This window comes from Mangifera indica, chromosome 6 (assembly GCF_011075055.1).
Source record: "Mangifera indica cultivar Alphonso chromosome 6, CATAS_Mindica_2.1, whole genome shotgun sequence".
NCBI lineage: Eukaryota > Viridiplantae > Streptophyta > Magnoliopsida > Sapindales > Anacardiaceae > Mangifera > Mangifera indica.
Genome location: NC_058142.1, coordinates 7,003,224 through 7,023,370, shown reverse-complemented (window position 1 = coordinate 7,023,370; position 20,147 = coordinate 7,003,224). Strand labels below are relative to the sequence as shown.

Sequence of the window (20,147 nt, the reverse complement as noted above, 5' to 3'; positions counted from 1 at the left end):
AGATTTTCCACTTCATTTTCGACATTACCAACTAGCCTCACCTCTTCCCCTATATTTTTAGCAGGGATTTTAACCGGCTGCTCCAAGGCAAGATTAACAATTGCATCAGCCATACTCAGAGATGGTAAACAATATTGAATAGTTTTATGAACATGCTGCTGCTTAAACACAACATGGAGCTGTGTGTCAGGTAATACTCCACTGTCCACAATCCGCATGAAATAAATTTTAATATTATACAGTAAATGCTGTTGCAAATTATTTTGTTTTATTATTCATTACTTTTTATCCTTTCCAGCTTAGTGAAAGCACATCAATGAGTTATCAATAATTGTAAATAATATCATGCAAATATCGGGTCGTGTCCTCTGGGTCAGGCTGTTTTTTCGTATTTCAAGCCAGGTCGTGGGCCAGCCCGGTCCATTTGCTATATCTAGTTCAAGTGAATCACTAGAATTTATCTCTAGACGGATGAACAGAGGTTTATTTTTCTGTTTGACATAATCCAAATAATATATTTTATTTATTTATTTATTTATTTTTATTTCTATTCTGTAAGACTATCTGTACATTGACTTAAAGTTGTAATTTTGTGGTTTTGTGTGTTATTTATGTAAGAAGTACTTCAGAATACTCAAACAAAAAACAGTCGTTGGAGTTTTGTAACCACTTGGCCTACAGAATTTAAGTTTTTTTAATTATGTATTAAAAGAGAAAAAGAAAAAGAAGTAATAGATGTTATTCATTAGTTATTTGTTATTAAATACTTTATGTTTTGAATAAAAATGAATGAACATTTGGTTAATCATTTAATTAATTATTTCATTAATCTATATTTTAGTAATAAATCAAAATAGGGTAATTGGATAAAGATTATGCATCATAATTATATAATTATATAATAAAAGTTTATGCACATAGTTTTATTAAAATTTAATTACCTTAAGTATTAAAGATTATCAAAGATTATGCATATAGTTTTAATTTTTTTTAGAACAACAATACCATTATTTTTAATTAAAATAATTTAGAATATTTATATTGTCAAAAACATAACAAGTTAAAAAGATAATTAATTATTAATTTTATAATTTCACGACATGGGAAAAAATCATTACATATTATTAACATAAAGAATATTCTGAAAAATACATAAAACAAATATTGGTGCAATTTGGTTGCCTATAGCCATTTATTGGTGTAAGACAGGACCAACAGGCAATTTGAAAGCCATGTAATGTGGAAATCTGTAATTAATTGCAATAGATTGTGAAGGTTCATTCACTTGGATTAAAGCCCGCAGCCCATCTATTTATGTATTGAATATTGAAATTTACGTAAAATAATATTATGTGTACATATTTTTAAGTATATATTATTATTTGCCCAGGAGCTTGATTGCTTACAAGCTGGCAACAAGAAAACATAATTTATTATATCATATATTGAGCAATTATTTCATCACAAATGACAAAGAAATAAATATATGTTTGAGAGATAGCAAATGTGAGATATATATATATATATTTTTAAAACTTTCTAAGTACCAATTAATGATAATCCACAAACTATAACAAAAAAAAAATCTAAACACAACTTTATAAACAAAGAGGATAATACTAAACATAACAATTTTAAGTAATACCAGAGAGAGAGATGAAAGTTAAAACCATACACATAAATATATATAAACCAATATGTTCAGCTCATACCATATAACATATATTTAATATTTTACACCTAATTTCCAATCAAACACACCATTTATTATTACATGCAAATTATTGACAAAGAAAGTTGTCCAAGCACGCTAAAAACAAACAACTTTATGAAGAAAATCAAACCACAACTCATACAAATTAAGAGTAACACAAGTGAAATCCAACTTCCTTTTTACATAACTATCTCCTCTGTTCCTTTCAGCATTACACTGCAACCACCATCATGCTCAATATTTCTGCACATCTCCTACAATTAAAATTTGTCAAAGACAGGTAAAAGATCCGAAATTTCTGCTCATTCCACACTATTAACATTACTTTTAAGTATTAGAGGATGCGGAGAAGTTACCTTTGTGGATTGATGGTTAGTAATTGCAGCCATTTGAGCACTCAACGGAGTGGGAGTGGGCCTCCTTGCAGATATGAAAGATTGAATCTGATGTTGGGAACGTGGGAGATCTTTTGCCAGTCCTCTCCTGTTCCCTTTCTGTAACGTTCTTCCAAAAGATCACTGTTCTCAATCTTCAAAAGTTGTAGATTTTTCGCCCCCTGGAGAAGGCCATCAGGCAGTGCACGTAATTTTGGACAACGATCGATTAACAAAGAAGTAAGGCATGGCAAGATTGAATTCCCGTAATCCCACTCTTCCCATTTGTAATTGCACGAGAAGTTAAGAACTTTCAACTTGGGAAAGAGAATAACTGATGTAGATGATGAAAATGCACCATCGTTTTCGATTCTCGTAACTAGTTTTTTCACGCTTGTTACAAGTATAAGTAGTGATTCAAGTGATGGCAATTTTCCCAAGGGAGACAAATACATACAATTTGGGCAGCAGGTAAGACTCAATTCCCTCAGTCCGGTTAATGACATGATCCAATCAGAATAAAAAGTGCTGCCTCTGTAACTTGTTATATCTAGCTTCTCCAAATTTGGATGCGGTTGCAAAGCCTCAAGAAGTAACTCATCATCATCATTTTTCCTCTCTCCTTCTCCATCTTTATCAAAATATAGCTTTAAATAGAAGAGGTGTTCCTTATTGCTGAGAATTTGCATTCTCTTAACCTCACTCACATTGGTCACATTTCCTAGCCCTCTAATTTTAAGCCTTCCTCTTAAATGTTTCAAATCTTTCAAGCACGCAAGAGTACTACATGCTTTACTGCCATCACTGCTGCTGACGAATTCAATCAATGTTCGGAGACAAGTTAATTTCTCAATTCCCTTGTGCATGTACCTTAATGAAAATGTTCCAAGATTAATCAAATGCCGCAAGTTTATCAACTTCCCCATCCCCTGAGGCAATTCTTTAAGCTTTGTACACTCAGAAATGTCTAAAGTTTGCAAATTGTATAACTCACATAAAGTTTCCGGAAGCTCTTCCACACCCTGACCAGACAAATTCAGATATTTCAAATGTATCAATTTTTTTACCTCTTTTGGAATCGCTGCAATCAAATTTGCTCCTACGATTCTTGCACTTATGTCTAATGCTCTTAAACTTGTCAATTCACCAAAGAGATTTGGTAGAACATCATCAAGCATAGAACACCTAGAACCTTCACAATCAATTAAAAGACTCCGCAAACTTTTGATGCTAGAAATGGAGATGGGAAATGTAGCCTCGACGTGAAGCGTTAACATAGAATGTCGGGCTTTCTCATTGGAAGTGTTTATGACTAGATCTTCACTGCCCCATTTGATTCCCACAGTAAAATATTCGTTCTTAGTGAGAAATTGAGCAAAGTCATGAACTATATCATGCATCTTGCAACTTATGATATTCTCATCATCGTCTTTCTGAAACTCTTGGAAGAATGATCGAGATGCTAAATGATCAAAATACTCTTGGCCTATTACTTCCATCTCTGTATCATTGTCAAACCCGAGATAACCTTGAGCCATCCATAATTTGATCAAGTGATCTTTGTTTATATTATGATCTTTTGGAAAGATAGCACAATATAAAAAACATTGTTTTATCCCAGATGGCAAATCATTATAACTCAACATCAAAGGTGATAAAAGACCTTTCACAATCTCTTCCAATTTCCAAATTTCACTATCTAAAATTCGTTGCCATTCATCTCTTGTTCTTTTAAATCGTAGGAGACTGCCAATAGTTTTTGCAGCAAGCGGCAAGCCCTTGCACTTTGCAACAATTTCCCTTCCAATTTTCTCTAATTTTTCACACTCCTTGGGAGGCCTATCAAAAAATGCCAATCGTCTAAACACCGACCAACATTCCTCCTCAGATAATTCCTTCATAATAATAGGATTAACCGACTCCATAGTAGATGCAACTGTTTTCTTCCTTGTCGTAATCAAAACTTTACTACCATGGGAGCCATTCTTTAGACAATGATAAAATTTTTTCCATTTATCATAATCTTCTGACCACACATCATCTAAAATGAGAAGAAATTTCTTGCCAGAAATACACTCATGAATATGTTGCAAAAGAGACTCCAATTCAACTAAATTATTGGTACAACATTTCAATCCTTCAATGATTGCTTTGGCAACCCTAAACTCATCGAAAGGATCCGATACACACACCCAAATTCTTGTGTCAAAATGACTTTTGACCTCGTCATTATTGTAAGCTAGTTGAGCAAGAGTTGTTTTCCCAATTCCTCCCATCCCTACAAGTGAGATGACAGGAAGGTCTTTTTGTTCTTCATTTCTCTCATCTAACAACTTACTCACTAAAAGATTCTTCTCAAATTCTCGACCACATATAGCAGTCTCATCAACTAAAGACGTACTTCGAGCTCGTTCAGATGTTTCAATGCTCGTCTCCTTGAAATTGTATCTAAGTTTTTCTTTGGCAATAATTTCTAGTTTTTCATTAAATTCTTTTATCTTTTGTGCTATATCACGGCGCAAAACAACTTGTTTGATACCAAAGCAAGAACAAGGGAAGAAGGAAGGTACCTTCTGCTTAGGAGCAGGAGCATCTTCAGGATCTCCTTCAACCTGCAACCTCATGATTTCAGTATTCCACTCATCCAACACATCTTCCATGTCATAGGATGTGTCTTTGAGCTGATCTAACCAATTTCTCACAGTTTCGTCCTGCACTTGCTTCTCCTCTGCATCAACTAGCACAGCTTGAATGGCTTTAAGATTTCTCCGAAGATTTTCCACTTCATTTTCGACATTACCAACTAGCCTCACCTCTTCCCCTATCTTTTTAGCAGTGATTTGAAGCAGCTGCTCCAAGGCAAGATTAACGATTGCATCAGCCATACTCACAGATGGTAAACAATATTGAATAGTTTTATGAACATGCTGCTGCTTAAACACTACATGGAGCTCTGTGTCAGGTAATACTCCACTGTCCACAATCCGCGTGAAATGAATTTTAATATTATACAGTACATGCTGCTACAAATTATTTTGTTTTATTATTCATTACTTTTTATCCTTTCCAGCTGTGTGAAAGCACATCAATGAGTTATTAATAATTTTAATATCATACAAATACACGTTATACACATCTAAAGATTTAAAAAAAAAATTGCAAAACTGATTAATTGTGAAATAAATTGTATCATTCCTGATGACCATACACTTATAATATATATTTCATTTAACACTCTCTCTAAATTGTAGCAGTAGTTTATATAACTTCAATTGAAAATAAACCGTTTATGAGACAACTTCTCTGTAAGTATGGGTTTAAGTCTCTTTTAATAACATATCAAGATCAAATATTTTGTAAGGTTCATCATTGGACTCAAGGTTTGTTCTATCCAGTTTGGTTGGTTCGGTCTCATAAAAGTAGCGATCTAACTTGAGTGGGATTCTTTGTTACTAAAAGAAAAAAAACATCGGATACCCATTAAAGAGAAGTTGTATTATGGCCACGTTATTTTTTATCTTTAATGCACATTAAAGTGTTAAAAGTTCAAAGGCTCAGGCCACCAATTGATTGAATCCCACTTCCTTTATCGATCTCTTTTCCATTGATGTTTCCTTTCGTTGTCAATTTGGCATGATATAATGCTTCGGGCCCGCCAATTTGTGGGTCCTAAAGACAACTCAGTGCCAAGATCAAAACATGATTTTAAACATATTTCACAGATTTTGATCAGTTACGTTATACAGTACATCTTTGTATGTGGGAAGCTGCTAATATTTTTATGCAGCCTAACTCATATGGAGAGTTTCACTTTTGCTCCTGTTTTGGTTCAAATTACAGTAGTTTAGATTGTTTCTTGAAATTTTATTATTATTGAAGCATAAACATAACCCAGAAGCATAACAAAACTTGGCTAACAATCATCTGTAGGGAAGATGTACAAAAGTTGTAATTAGATGATCTCCATCCCATCTCTTCACATATATAATTACCAAAGGACCAATTAGTTTCATTGTATTTATTGGATGCTTTGAAGATATATAACTGCGGAGAAAGCCTAGAAAAAGGTATGTTTGAAATCTGAATGAGTCAAACAAGATACATATTTGACACTACCAAAGAGATGAATAATGGAACCTGTTAGTTACAGAATTATATTCATATAGTTACAAGATCATCAATTGCATACTTTGCTTGTTCATTTCGTCAAGAATATTTAACAGAGTCTAACACATGACAGTGAAGACAGTAAATTAACTTAGCAAGGAACACACCAGCTTGTTACAGTCGATAATATATCTACACAAGTATCAAATGGTATGTGCCCAAGCTATATGAAATCAGTCTTGTGCATTAATCACTTCTTGTATGAATTGATATGTATCTGCCTGCTATTAATTCTGTGAATTATTTGAACCTGTTTCTACTGGTTGAGCTCCAGATGTGCCCACATCTTGATTCATTTTGAGTACAAACCCATCAAATTCTTATGCCAGAGAATATGAACATTAACCTTGATTTCTGTAGTTGATTAGGTACACACGCATAAAACAAGCATAACTTTTGACTTGATGAACATTAACCTTGATTTCTGTAGTTGATTTCCCTGTCATCCCTAAAGTTCTTCCATACTTTAATTGCTTTTTAAAGATGAGATGCCAATTGATGAGTCAGATGATGTTATAGATGTTGTGCTTATAGTTTCTTAATAAGCAATAATTGATTGATAAAGGAGATTTTGATATACAGTACTCCTATAAAAGTGTACTGTCCTCTGAAAGTTCCAAGTAGACTAGCTCTACTAATACTTAGTTGTAATGACAGTCAAAATGATGACTAAAAATTCAATGATTACCTCTAGATATTTCTAGTGGTGAATCTCAGGGCTTGAACGAGACAATCTTGAGTTGGAGTCATAACTCAACAGTTCAACTTTAAATTTATTTGTTTGTCTTTTTGGTGATATTGTTTATCTCATTAGTGATGTTGTTCAATCCTCTTATAACATTGTGTTAACTCTATTAGCAGTTCTCTGTTATTATTCTATCAAATCGAATCTCGAGCTGGCCCCAAGTTGGATCGAATCCAGCCCAAGATATTTCAGGTATATGATTAATTAATTTCCTGGATCATATATTAAAATGTGGTGATAACCAAGTAAAATGTAGTCCCACCACTAGGAAGCGGAGGTACTCAATCGAGCCAATTAAACACTATCAAAGAAAATTGGTTCAACAATGACACCCACTATAAAAAGAGGCTTGAAAGTTTATGTAAACGACGAAACCAAAAGCTGTAACCAACCAAAATCTTTGTCGTTGGTGTGGAATAATTGGCCATTATTTGTCAGTGCTGACAATGCATATTTAGCCTGTTTGCAACACCTTTTCTTCAAAATTAAATCGAAAGCAACGTCAAGTAAATATTTATTTACTGAATCTTAACCATACAGACAGAATATGGGATAAGTCTTCGCAGGCCCATACAATACAATATGTCAACAGGCAGGTCATATCAGAGTGAATGATTATCTACATGCCCTGTCAATTAAGTCAAGTCAATGCCGGAAGTAGGGTTGGATTCGAGGTTTGCATATAGTCGAGCTCCTGGAAGTCAAGCTCAAACTCAGTTCGAATTCGGCTTAGCTCGTTTCAAGCTCGAGTTTTTAACTATTTCGTTATTTAAATGACATCGTTTTAATATATATTGATCAAAACAACGTCTTTTTGTATCAAAATTTTTAATTGAAAAATTTAGCGAGTAGCTCAAGCTCGACTGAGCTTATATAGGGTTGGCTCATTTTGAGCTTGAGCTTGAATAGACTCGATTCGAATCTAATCCTAACCGGAAGCATATCATATCAAGACTCAAGAGTGATACATTTCCCAAATGTCATATAGCATAAGACAGCACAAATGTGGAATGGCATGTAATCAGTGAACCAATGCAATAGCTATTGAAGAGCTAACACGCCATTTAAGTAGAGCATCGAAATGGAAAACAGTGAAACATTGAAACGCCCTTATTAAAAAATGTAGGAAACGAAAACATTGGAAAACACATAAATATGAAAAATATAAAGATTTTATTATAAATACCAAAATTTTATTAAAAAGGTACAACCTTAAAAATGTACAAATTTTTTTACATAATGTAAGAACAATTTACCTTTATTATTTTTTCCCTTTTATTTAGTGTGCAAACTTTTTATCTTCTAAATTATTTGAAAGGGTGCATAAAGAAATGTCCAGTGAAACTAAGTTTTTACTCCTGTAAGCCTGTAAATATGAACTGGTTCGACCTATTCAAACTAAAGTCTCCATATAAAATATACACTAAAGCCTAATGAAATTGTTTCTACCCTTGTAAACCACAGAGCTGGCAAATGTAAATTATAACCCATGCCTTCGATCAGAAAAGTTAAAAAAAAAAAAAAAAAAAACTCTCCAAAACCCAATAGTTAATAACTATGTTATTTACTTCTCTCTTTGTAATTCATTTTCCTTAAAACACAGGTGAATGGATTTAGAGGATGCAGCTTATTAATAGGACATATAATCAGGTAGTGTAAAGGTGTTTAATGTTTCTCAGGCTTTGAATCCATTTTGGCAGGCAAAGAATAAAAAATGAGAAAGAGGGAACCAATAGTGAGAAGAATCGCGAAACAGATAGTTGGAAGGAGGCAACAACTAGTGGGAAGAAGGACAAAACGAAGGAGGAGAAGAGATGAGTTTCATCGGAGAGAAGAGGAGGTTCAGATGCTCGAAAAAGGTTTCACTGTATTTGTTGGATGCTTTGAAGATATATAACGGCAGAGAAAGCCTAGAAAAAGGTATGTTCGAATTCTGAATGAGTCAAACAAGATACATATTTGATACTACCAAAGAGATGACCTGTTGGGTGCTGAATTAAATTCATATAGTTACAAGATCATCAATTGCATACTTTGCTTGTTCATTTCGTCAAGAATATTTAACAGAGTCTAACACATGACAGTTACGACAGTAAATTAACTTAACAAGGAACACACCAGCTTGTTACAGTCGATAATATATCTTCATAAATATCAAATGGCATGTGTCCAAGCTATATGAAATCAGTCTTATGCATTAATCACTTCTTGTATGAATCGATATGAATCTGCCTGCTATTAATTCTGCGAATTATTTGGTTCTGTTTCTACTGGTTAAGCCAATTGATGAGATGAAATCAGTCTTATGCATTAATCACTTCATCTTTAATTGCTTTTTAAAGATGAGATGCCAATCGATGAGTCAGATGATGTCATAGATTTTGTGCTTGTAGTTTCTGTTGATTTTTTAATGGAGATCTGGAAGCAAAGAAAAGCAAGAAAAATGAAAAAGCAGAAAAAAAACAGAGAGCTGGAACGGAGGTCCGCTTTTTCTTTTGTTTTTTGTGACAAAAAACATTATCATTTCTTTGCCATACATGTATATTTACATAGCTTTTCTAACCCCTGTACAAAAGCAGCTTAAATTAAGCTTATCCACACAAATTCTTACAAGCTAACCAAACTTTAAGTCAAAGTACACTTAACATAACAAATACAATTTAGTTTGGTTGCATTCTAACTAAAAACATTACAAAATAGTTAAGGAAATTTGTCACCATTTTAAAGGCTGCAAAAAATAATCCATATCATCTTCAGCTTTCTGCACCAGAACCATCTTCAAAAAATGCAGAATTTTCAGCAGCCAACTTCACTGCTTCATAGCTTCAACAGTTTCTTAATAAGCAATAATTGATTGATAAAAGTGATTTTGATATTCAATACTCCTAGCAAAGTGTATTGTCCTCTGAAAGTTCCGAGTAGAATAGCTCTACTAATACTTAGTTTTACTGACGTCAAAATGATGACTAAAAATTCAATGATTAGCTCTAGATATTTTTAGTGGTGAATCTCAGGGCTTGACCGAGACAATCTTGAGTTAGAGTCATAACTCAACAGTTCAACTTTAGATCAATTTGTTTGTCTATTTGGTGATACTATTTATCTCCTTAGTGATGTTGTTCAATCCTCTTATGACACTGTGTTAATTCTATTAGCAATTCTCTGTTATTATTCTATCAAATCGAATCTCGAGCTGGCCCCAAGTTGGATCGAATCCAGCCCAAGATATTTCAGGTATATGATTAATTAATTTCCTGGATCATATATTAAAATGTGGTGATAACCAAGTAAAATGTAGTCCCACCACTAGGAAGCGGAGGTACTCAATCGAGCCAATTAAACACTATCAAAGAAAATTGGTTCAACAATGACACCCACTATAAAAAGAGGCTTGAAAGTTTATGTAAACGACGAAACCAAAAGCTGTAACCAACCAAAATCTTTGTCGTTGGTGTGGAATAATTGGCCATTATTTGTCAGTGCTGACAATGCATATTTAGCCTGTTTGCAACACCTTTCTTCAAAATTAAAATCGAAAGCAACGTCAAGTGAATGTTTATTTACAGAATCTTAATCATACACACAGAATATGGGACAAGTCTTCGCAGGCCCATACAATATGTCAACAGGCAGGTCATATCAGAGTGAATGATTATCTGCATGCCCCGTCAATTAAGGCGAGTCAATGCAGGAAGCATATCATATCAAGACTCAAGATAGGACTATGTCGTAAAAGGCGGGAAAACACTACATACACATATATTACAGTGGAATGGCATGTAATCAGTGAGCCAATGCAATAGCTATTGAAGAGCTAACACACCATAGGAGTTGCTACAATGCAAGAGAGTAAAACTCAGTCCTCTTTTGGATTTGACGAAAGAAGGAATGGGGGAACTGACTGTAATGACAAGCCCAATATGAAACCCCAGCCCAAAGCTCCCAAGCTTAACACAACTAACACTATTTCATATGTCCAGGTAATGAATTTTTGTGTGTTTTTCGCTTCGTCGGTTTTGGTTATTTTCGTTTCAATGAACTGGGTTTGCTTTGTTTTTTGAGTTTAACGTGTCTAGTTGAAGATTGAGTTACAGTTCCTAGTTCTGTTGTAACTTTGGTCTAGTAAATTATGGTTTTTGGTATTAATAGTCATGGTTATCGATATTATACAATACAATACGATACAGATAGAAAACAATACATATCTTTAAGTGTATTGAATTAATATAATACATATTATCGATATGAATCTATACATATGTTTTTAGAAAAAATGATAATGTAATATGAGTGTATATGAAAAATTTTAAAATTTTAAGACTGTTTGTGATATTTTTTAAAATAATAATATGTCAATTAAAATTTTTATTATTTTATTTTTAAAAAAGTGTATTCTACAATATGATATATAATACAAAAAATTAAATTTTTAATATACGATATAATACACGATTCGATTACTATATTAACAACTAGTTTGATTTTGGATTTTCGTTATTTGGATTATGTTAGATTTTGGGCTTATAAGGTGTTATTGAAAAAGGAGGTGGATATATAGTTGCTTTTAGCGCTTTTCATTCTATGGGGTTTTGTTCAACTGTGGCTTTGTGTGCGGTCGGTTTCTTGAGTTTTTACTAAAAATAAAAGTGAAGTTTCTAATTTATCTGTAATTTCTGTTTTGATATTTTCTTTATAATTATAGATTTTGGGGAATGGAATGGATACTCAGGAGACTTCGCCTTCGGTCCTGCTCTTCTTTCACAAGCAAGAAAGTTATATTTTTAATGCTGGAGAGGTAAAATTTCCTACTCAACCATAGTTATCAGTAACATATGATATATGATATATATCATAGAATACGATACGATACGTGAAAAAAATTATACGTACCATAAAGTGTATTAAATCAACACGATACAATAGACTTATAGTATGATACGATACAGATCCTACGATATGATACATATCATTAAAACAGATTGTTACATTTTTTAGATAAAATGACTATGTAGTAAGGGCATATATGATAAATCTTAATTTTTCAATGATGTTTGTGGTGTTTTCCAAAATGATGACGTATCAATTAGATTTTTTTATTATTTTATTTTGGCCAAATGACTATTTCCCACCCAAGGTTTGATACAAACTCGATCTCCCATCTACTAACTATTGAAAACTCAAACACCCACCCGTCTGTTAAATTTTGTTATTACTATCAAAGGTAAAATGTCATTTATTAAAAGTTTGATACAAACTCGATCTCCCATCTACTAACTATTGAAAACTCAAAAACCCACCCGTCTGTTAAATTTTGTTATTACTATCAAAGGTAAAATGTCATTTATTAAAATATTTTTAAAAATTATTACCCCATCCCCCCCCCCCCCTCAAAAGTTTAAGAATCTAACAAGTTTGCCTCCACCCAAAGTTTGAAAAATCAACATTTCCCTCCAACCACCACTGTTTAAGAATCTCCAACAAGTTTGCCTCCACCCAAAGTCATTCAGAAAAATCAACATTTCACTTTAAGATTTTTCCAACCACCACTGTTAATGGTTAGAGACAGGGACGACGACGTTCTCCCTCTCTTCCAAGTTCTCTCTCAATCCTGCTCTATTCTCTGCCATTACTGACTAACGAAAACATTTCTTCATCTCCAAACAAAGACACAATTTATTTTCATCTCAGACAAAAACTACTCCATCTGGAAAAACCTTATTCATCACCGTCTAGAAAAATTTACATTTTGTCACCGTTTGGAATCGCGTCTTGGTTGGTGGTTTTGGTCAGTGGGTGATGGCCAAGAATAGAGTGGGATTGAGAGAGAAGCCAAAAGGGAGAGAGAATGTCACCATCTCTGGCTCTGACCACCAGCAATGGTGGCTAGAAAAACCTTAAAATGAAATATTGATTTTTCAAACTTTGAGTAGGGCAAAATTTGTTAGATTTTTAAACTTAGGAGGAAAATATACTAAATTTTTAGTTTTTTTAAATATTTTGATAAATGATAATTTTATCTCTAATTGTAACAACAAAATTTAACAGATAGATAAATATTTGAATTTTTGATAGTTAATGGGTAAGAAGTTGGTTTTGTATCAAACCTTGGGTGGGAAGTAGTCATTCGACCTTTTATTTTTTAAAAGTTGTATCATGCAATACATACAATATTCAATACACGATACAGAAAATCAGATTTTCGTTATATAATATGATACACAATTCGACTACCATGGATTCAACACATTAATGGGGCCGTGATTATCTCCTTTAGATAATTGTTGTAGATTTTAGGATCTATTTTCAGATTATAATAAAAGAACATGCAAAAAAGTAAGATGAAATGCAAAAATCAATTTACTTGCTTTGAATTTCATAAAAGAAATCCTTTATGAAATCCAATATCCAAAGTAGAGGAGATTCTCTAATCAAATCCATGAAAATATATGAGAATATTACAGCTTACCGTTTAAAATACCTTTAATATTTCAAAACAACTAAAGCAGATGAACTGAAACAAAAGAAACTTAGAAGGAATACAAGACTTCTCATCAGATTCAACCAAAATTTAAAGAGATAAAGAGATTTCATAAACCCTAACAGCGTAAAGGATTCAACTGATAATAAAATTGATTGAAATAACCTTGGAATTATGTGCCTAGGGTTAAAAAGATCTTTATTGGGAAATGACAACTCATGTATAGAGAATGACTAAACTGCCCTTAATATACACTTCAGGACATATATAACAAAACTTCACATTGCCTTAAACTGACACATGAATATCAATGAGAGAATACTCCTTACAGACTCAATTGAACACTAGACACATTCAATATTGTGTAAGTCAACCTTAAACTTACTCACTGACACATTTTTGGTTAACAAATCAACTGTATTTTCTTCAGATGAAATCTTATCTACCTTGACTTGTCTGTTGGCCAAAATGTCTCTAAAAAATGTACCCTAAACATCATTGTGTTTTATCCTCTCATGGAAGCACTATTCATTGGCAAGTGAATAGCAATATATTTTTCCTTTAAGCCATAAAATTTCCCTTATAGCTTCTGTTAAAACAATATATTATGCTTTTGTTGTTGACAGTGCAACAATGTGTAGCAAATTGCTTTCCAACTTACAACATTTCCACCAAATGTGAAATATAACGTGTTAAAGATCTTAATCAATCTACATCTACTACAAAATCAAAACTACACTAGTTTTTCACAAGAAATTAGTTAGTTTTATTTGCACAATATTTCATACAACATCACAAGGCCTTTTATATATCTCAGCAATTATTTTGTTGCATTCTAGTGTTCCTTATAAACTTTAATATAAACCCATTCACCAAATTAATTCATAAGTAACATCAGGTCTAGTCTAGTACCTATCATAGCATACATCAAAATGTTAATCATATTTGAATAATGAATTTTCTTCATAAAATCATATTCGACAGAAGAGAAATCATTCAAAATAGATTTCATTTTGAAATGGATTCACGTAAGAGTGTTGACATGACATTTAACACATTATACAATTCTAACACCTTTTAATTTATCCAAATAGAGATAGTGTTAATATCCCTTTGGTTCTATCTCTTCTAATATTCATGTCTAGAATTCTTTCTGTTGTACCTAAATCTTTTATTTCGAATCTTTAGAAGCAATAAGCATGTCATCAACGTGTATAAGCAAGTACACATAACTATCCTTGACATATTTCTGAAAATAACATGTGGAAAAACCAATTGACAAAACATAATTATCAAACTTTCTATACCATTTCTTGGGAAACAGTTTTAAAACATATAATAATTTATGTAGTAAACAGACTCTGTTCTAATTCCATATCAAGCAAAATAACAACAATTAACATCAACATAATAGATGAATGTTTTGCAATAGGTGAAAGAACTTCATGATAATCAATGTCAACTACTTGTGAGAACCATTTTGCAACCACACCCTACATTTAAATATTGCTTTCTCAACACATTGGGGGTTTGGTTTTCTTTTGAAAACTCATTTATATCTTTTAACCTTCCAATAAACTGGTTTGTTAACCAAAGACCATGTCTAGATAATAATATCTAGAAATCTTAAAAGGTATTTGAAAAAGTTAAATGAATTTATTGGTGAAGAAGGTACTAGAAATCTTTTATATATTAATTAATTAAAGGTTAAATTTTTTTGACTGCCTGCTTAATTAAATGTACACGTATAAGAAAGAATCAATATGGAATATTCATTCATTGTTTGTCAGTCCGGCTATACATTTTTTGTGAGCTAACTTTGTAATTGGCTCATAAAATTGAACAATAATATTATATATATAATTTTTGTACATAATTTTATATATAAATGATGATGTATCACTATATATTGAGTGTTATTTTATCTTTAATTTTTAACTATTTAATCATATAATAATATGTTATTATTTATGTATAAAAATTTGGATGATTCAAAATGGTTCAAAAACCCTAAAGGAGCAAAACACCCAAACTCTTTAAATGATTCAATCGATAATAATATCTATGGAAATAACCCTCGATTTATATACCTATGGGTAAAAATATCTTTATTGGGAAATGATAAAACTGCCCATGTATAGAGAATGACTAAACTGGCCCTATTTACAAAATTACAGAACTGCCCTTATTAAACAGTTTAAGACATAACAAATAATTTTGAATTTGTCACTTGCAAGTTTCTGGTTGAGAAAGTTGTTTTGCACAGTGGCATATGAACATCAATCAATGTTTTGTTACCTAATTCAATACTTCAACTGCAGGGATTGCAACGACTCTGTACAGAGCATAACATTAAATTGTCCAAGGTAAAAAAAATATCATTATTTTTCTTTTTCTTTCTTCTTATGTCAATATATATATATTTGAGTGTGTTCATCTTCTGTCTAATGCCAGAGTAATTGATAATATTATGCATCTTTCTTCAGATAGATTACATATTTCTTTCTCGTGTCTGCTCAGAGACGGCAGCTGGACTTCCAGGTTAGGCTTTTGCTACAGGAACCGTGATGTATTCGTAATTTTTTTTTGGCATAGACTTGTTTTGACCATTGCAATGTAAAGTTTTTAGGCATTAATGCCGTATCACGAACAAAGTATTAGGACTGCTCATACAAAGGGATAACAGCAAGAGTCCCTGAATTGCTGAATTCTTACTTTACCTCACAGGTCTTCTTTTCACTTTGGCGGATATCGAAAGACCACTCTCTGTGAGTATTAACCTGACCTCATGTATTACTGCCTTTCTTCTTGATAATTTTTTATTAAGATTTTGATTTTCTTGGTGTATCACCTTTAACCAAAATTTTCATTTGTTTGCTTAAAGGTCAATGTATGGGGTCCTTCCAATCTCAAGTATTTAATCGATGCAATGAAGTCTTTTGTTCCACCTACCATTGTTGACATGCACATCTTTGGTTCATCTCCATCCTCTGATGGTGCTGCTCTAGCAGACTTAATCGACCCCGTTGTTCTTGTCGATAATAAGGTGGTGAAAATATCAGCCATTCTCCTAAAACCAAACTTCTCTAAAGGATCAGCGGTAAAGCCTGGAGAAATGTCTGTGATATATGTTTGTGAATTGGCTGAAATCTTAGGCGAATTTGACTCTGAAAATGGTGGTGCCATTGTACTCCTGGTCGACTGCCCAACAGGAGCCCACTTATTGGAGTTGTTATCAATGGAATCTCTCAGTAGTTACTATGCAGAATGTTCCAAGACTGTGAACTGTATCATTCATTTAAGTCCTAATTCTGTGACAGGCACCCCAGATTACCAGAAGTGGATGAAGAGATTTGGTTCAGCCCAACATATTATGGCTGGCCATGAAATGTGTGATCTTTATCTTGACATTGTTTTTGTTTAAAAGTAATTAACGTGATATCTCTTCTTTTTCTCATTGGTTATTCTTCATGGTGTTTGTAGGAAGAATACAAAGGTTTCAATTCTGAAATCCAGTGCAAAACTATCAACAGCACTTAATTACCTCTGCCCACAGTTGTTTCCATCTCCAGGTCTTTTGTCTCTTCAACCTCTTAATAATTCCTCACCAGACAAAACTGCTACCGAGGTTTGTTCTAACATCATAAGACAATGTATGCATTTATTAAAAGTTGTTAGTTTAAGTCTGAAATATTTGAGGAACTCAATAGTTCATTTCTTTGTTTTTTTCACTAGGGTCCTGTTTCAAGGGTTCCTAATAGTGTTTCTGCTGAAAATCTCCTCAAGGTATGAAATAGTTTTATTTACATTGTTGTCAGTAATACGCTATGCTTTCATTCATACTAGATGGAAAGCTTTCTTTATTCAAAGGAAATCTTGTCTGACAAAATATAATGCCACAGGAGCATGTTTACTTGATGGAATTGTATTGAAAGAAAAAGGAATATGAAAATTGATACAAATTCAAACAATAGATCAGGAACACAATGAGTTACAATTCCGTTGTTTTTACATTACCTAATTTGGTAACTCTTTATATCACCCAATTCCTATGTTGAACAGTTCACTCTGCTTCCTCATGCTCATCTTGGACTTGATAGAACCAGTAGTCCAAGTCTAGTTGCACCCTCAGAAATAATGGATGAATTACTATCAGAAATTCCACAGATAGCAGATGCTGCAAAACATGTCAGCCAGATCTGGCAAGAGCCTCCAGAAACAAAAGAGGCGGTATCTTATGTGCATGAAAATGAAGTAATGATCAAAGAACCATGGTTGGATGAGAATATACTTCCTAGTTGTTTAGAGAACGTAAAGAAAGATGACTTGGAGATTGTTCTTCTGGGGACTGGTTCATGTCGCCCTTCTAAATACCGCAACTTTAGCTCTATCTATATTAATCTCTTTTCCAAAGGAAGCTTGCTGTTAGATTGTGGAGACGGAACCCTGGGACAACTGAAAAGAAGGTAAGAACTTAGAAAAATTTCTGGTGTTATATGCACATAAACAGCACAAAAATTACAAGGAAAAAAATTTTAGTAAGGACAGGTAATTTGGGCTGGCAAATTATTGATGACATTTCTAGATTCAATGCATATCCTTAAATAAAAAACTCTAAACAGAAAAACCAAATAATTTGCTGATACGAAGACAAAGCTAATAATTTAAAAATAAATAATCTTCCTATCAGCAGATTTGTCAGTATAATGCAACAACTACGTTTACATATTGCAACACTTTCCTACATGGTACTTTTGCTATAAAGTTTTGCGTCATTTTCTGATTATTTTTTCTTTCAAATTGACAAAGCTTATTGTTGTGGCTTGTCTGCTTGAGTAATTAAAGATACGGTGTAAAGGGCGCTGACAGTGCTTTGAGGAATCTAAGGTGTATTTGGATTTCTCATATTCATGCTGACCACCATACTGGTTTGGCAAGAATACTTTCACTGCGACATGACTTACTGAAGGGCGAGTCTCATGAACCATTGCTCGTTGTAGGCCCATCACAACTTAAGGCTTTCCTGGATGCATATCAATCATTTGAAGATTTAGATATGCAATTCATTAACTGTAGATACACTACAGAATCTTCCTGGGTTGATTTTGAACAATTGAATAAGGATCCTTTGGCACAGGGAAGCACTAATACTAACAATGATTTGAACCACAAAAATGAGCTCCATACTGAGTCATCTCTCTCCGATGAATCAACTGCTTTTCCATTGTTAAAGAGCCTAAAGGAAGTGCTCAGCAAGGCAGGGTTGGAGACCTTGGTTAGTGTTCCTGTTGTGCACTGTCAAGAGGCATTTGGTATTGTTTTGAAGGCAGCAGAAAGAATCAATAAAGTGGGAAAAATGATACCCGGGTGGAAGATTGTGTATTCCGGTGATACTAGGCCCTGCAACACACTAACAGAAGCATCCCGTGGAGCGACAATTCTTATACACGAGGCATGTTATAAAATAAATTTCAATTTTATTTGTACGATGGTTGTTATACAATTAATGATTATTAAACCTCATTTAGATTTAGGGCCCTAGGCGATGACCATTCAGCTGCTGATTGTGGTGTGTTTATAATGTTGCAGGCAACCTTTGAGGTTGGCATGGTGATGGATGCTGTAGCTAAAAGACATAGCACAACAGATGAAGCCATTGAAGTCGGGTCTGGTGCTTATCGGACTGTTCTTACACATTTAAGCCAAAGATATCCAAAGATTCCTGTGGTTGATGATGTAGGTATGCATAAAACATGCATATCTTTTGATTTGATGAGTATCAACCTAGCAGATTTGCCAGTCCTCCCTAAACTTCTTCCATACTTTAAATTGCTTTCTAAAGATGAGTTCGACCATGTTCCGCAATGTCATTGACATGTATGCATGAGTTGCATATTTAATTAATTTAACAATGATCTATAAATCCACATTATAGATAATTGTTGAAAAAAACCCTAAACGTTTGATTTAAGTAATATTTTAATTATTAAAAATAAAATATTATTAACAAAATAAATTACTTAAAAGATTACTTGATATAATTTTTATTATATTTGATAAATATTTGTATGTATAAATAATTATTATATTCGATTAAATGTAATAAACTAATGTCAAAATATTATCTTACTTAAATATCTTTGATATAATTATTTTAAAATATTATTTATGTTACTTGTTATATTAATTGAGAATGAAGGTATTTTTGTTCCAATAAATAAATAAATAATAATAAATAATTTAAAATTATCTTACTAATCTTGTAATACTTAAAATGGAGTTAGTATTCTTATTACCTTTTACATTATCTATCACATCATCATTGGTAATTAAATATTACCGTAATATTTTATTACTTGTAAATTGAATAAAGTAACATCAATAATAAAAAATAAATTATTAAAATAATTTTTTATTCTCTTTAATCAAATGGCCTATAAGAGTTATTATAAGTGTAATGTTATTGAAGTTTGCTTTTTGGGTATATTATCATTTGTTATATGGATTTCATTGTTAAATGAATCAATCAAATGTATCGATAATGTCTAATTAAATACAATAATTAACTTAATTGTTGTAGCATAGGGAGATTTTCTATAAACTATCATAATTCAGTCATTACAATTTGTAATTTTCAAATGCTCCACATTAACTAAGAAGTATGACCTT

The 20,147-nt window shown here is 32.6% G+C and overlaps 2 protein-coding genes across 8 annotated transcripts; one reads left to right on the top strand and one right to left on the bottom strand.

Annotated features, from left to right (window-relative positions):
* Nucleotides 1-1,744: 1,744 nt before the first annotated feature.
* On the bottom strand, nt 1,745-5,071 carry LOC123219383 (putative disease resistance protein RGA3). 2 transcript variants are annotated; one of them, XM_044641327.1, is made up of 2 exons: nt 2,071-5,071; nt 1,745-1,968 (listed from the first exon to the last, which is right to left on the bottom strand). In XM_044641327.1, exon 1 carries the CDS (start codon nt 4,971-4,973, stop codon nt 2,112-2,114), a length of 2,862 nt encoding a protein of 953 aa, XP_044497262.1. In that variant the 5' UTR covers nt 4,974-5,071; the 3' UTR covers nt 1,745-1,968; nt 2,071-2,111. The 2 variants fall into 2 exon arrangements, with proteins under 2 accessions (XP_044497262.1, XP_044497263.1); XM_044641328.1 differs by having other exon boundaries at nt 1,745-1,957.
* Nucleotides 5,072-6,105: 1,034 nt separating this feature from the next.
* LOC123219379 (tRNAse Z TRZ4, mitochondrial-like) lies at nt 6,106-19,417 on the top strand. Of its 6 annotated transcripts, XM_044641315.1 has the most exons (14): nt 8,463-8,603; nt 8,701-8,920; nt 9,394-9,481; nt 10,587-10,980; nt 11,703-11,795; nt 15,800-15,844; nt 15,965-16,019; nt 16,206-16,246; nt 16,363-16,868; nt 16,962-17,106; nt 17,214-17,264; nt 17,541-17,944; nt 18,324-18,930; nt 19,068-19,417. In XM_044641315.1, exons 4-14 carry the CDS (start codon nt 10,840-10,842, stop codon nt 19,350-19,352), a joined length of 2,373 nt encoding a protein of 790 aa, XP_044497250.1. In that variant the 5' UTR covers nt 8,463-8,603; nt 8,701-8,920; nt 9,394-9,481; nt 10,587-10,839; the 3' UTR covers nt 19,353-19,417. The 6 variants fall into 6 exon arrangements, with proteins under 6 accessions (XP_044497251.1, XP_044497250.1, XP_044497249.1 ...); XM_044641316.1 differs by lacking the exons at nt 8,463-8,603; nt 8,701-8,920 and adding an exon at nt 6,106-6,155; XM_044641314.1 differs by lacking the exon at nt 9,394-9,481 and having other exon boundaries at nt 8,464-8,920.
* The last annotated feature ends 730 nt before the right edge of the window (nt 19,418-20,147 follow it).

What these genes read in the sequence shown, in the direction of transcription:
- LOC123219379 (XM_044641316.1), top strand. Translation starts at nt 10,840, where the DNA reads ATGCAAGAGAGTAAAACTCAGTCCTCTTTTGGATTTGACGAAAGAAGG. An exon ending in GACGGCAGCTGGACTTCCAG is followed by an intron (nt 16,020 to 16,205) that starts GTTAGGCTTTTG and finishes TTTACCTCACAG; the next exon opens with GTCTTCTTTTCACTTTGGCG. An exon ending in ATATCGAAAGACCACTCTCT is followed by an intron (nt 16,247 to 16,362) that starts GTGAGTATTAAC and finishes GTTTGCTTAAAG; the next exon opens with GTCAATGTATGGGGTCCTTC.
- LOC123219383 (XM_044641327.1), bottom strand. Translation starts at nt 4,973, where the DNA reads ATGGCTGATGCAATCGTTAATCTTGCCTTGGAGCAGCTGCTTCAAATC.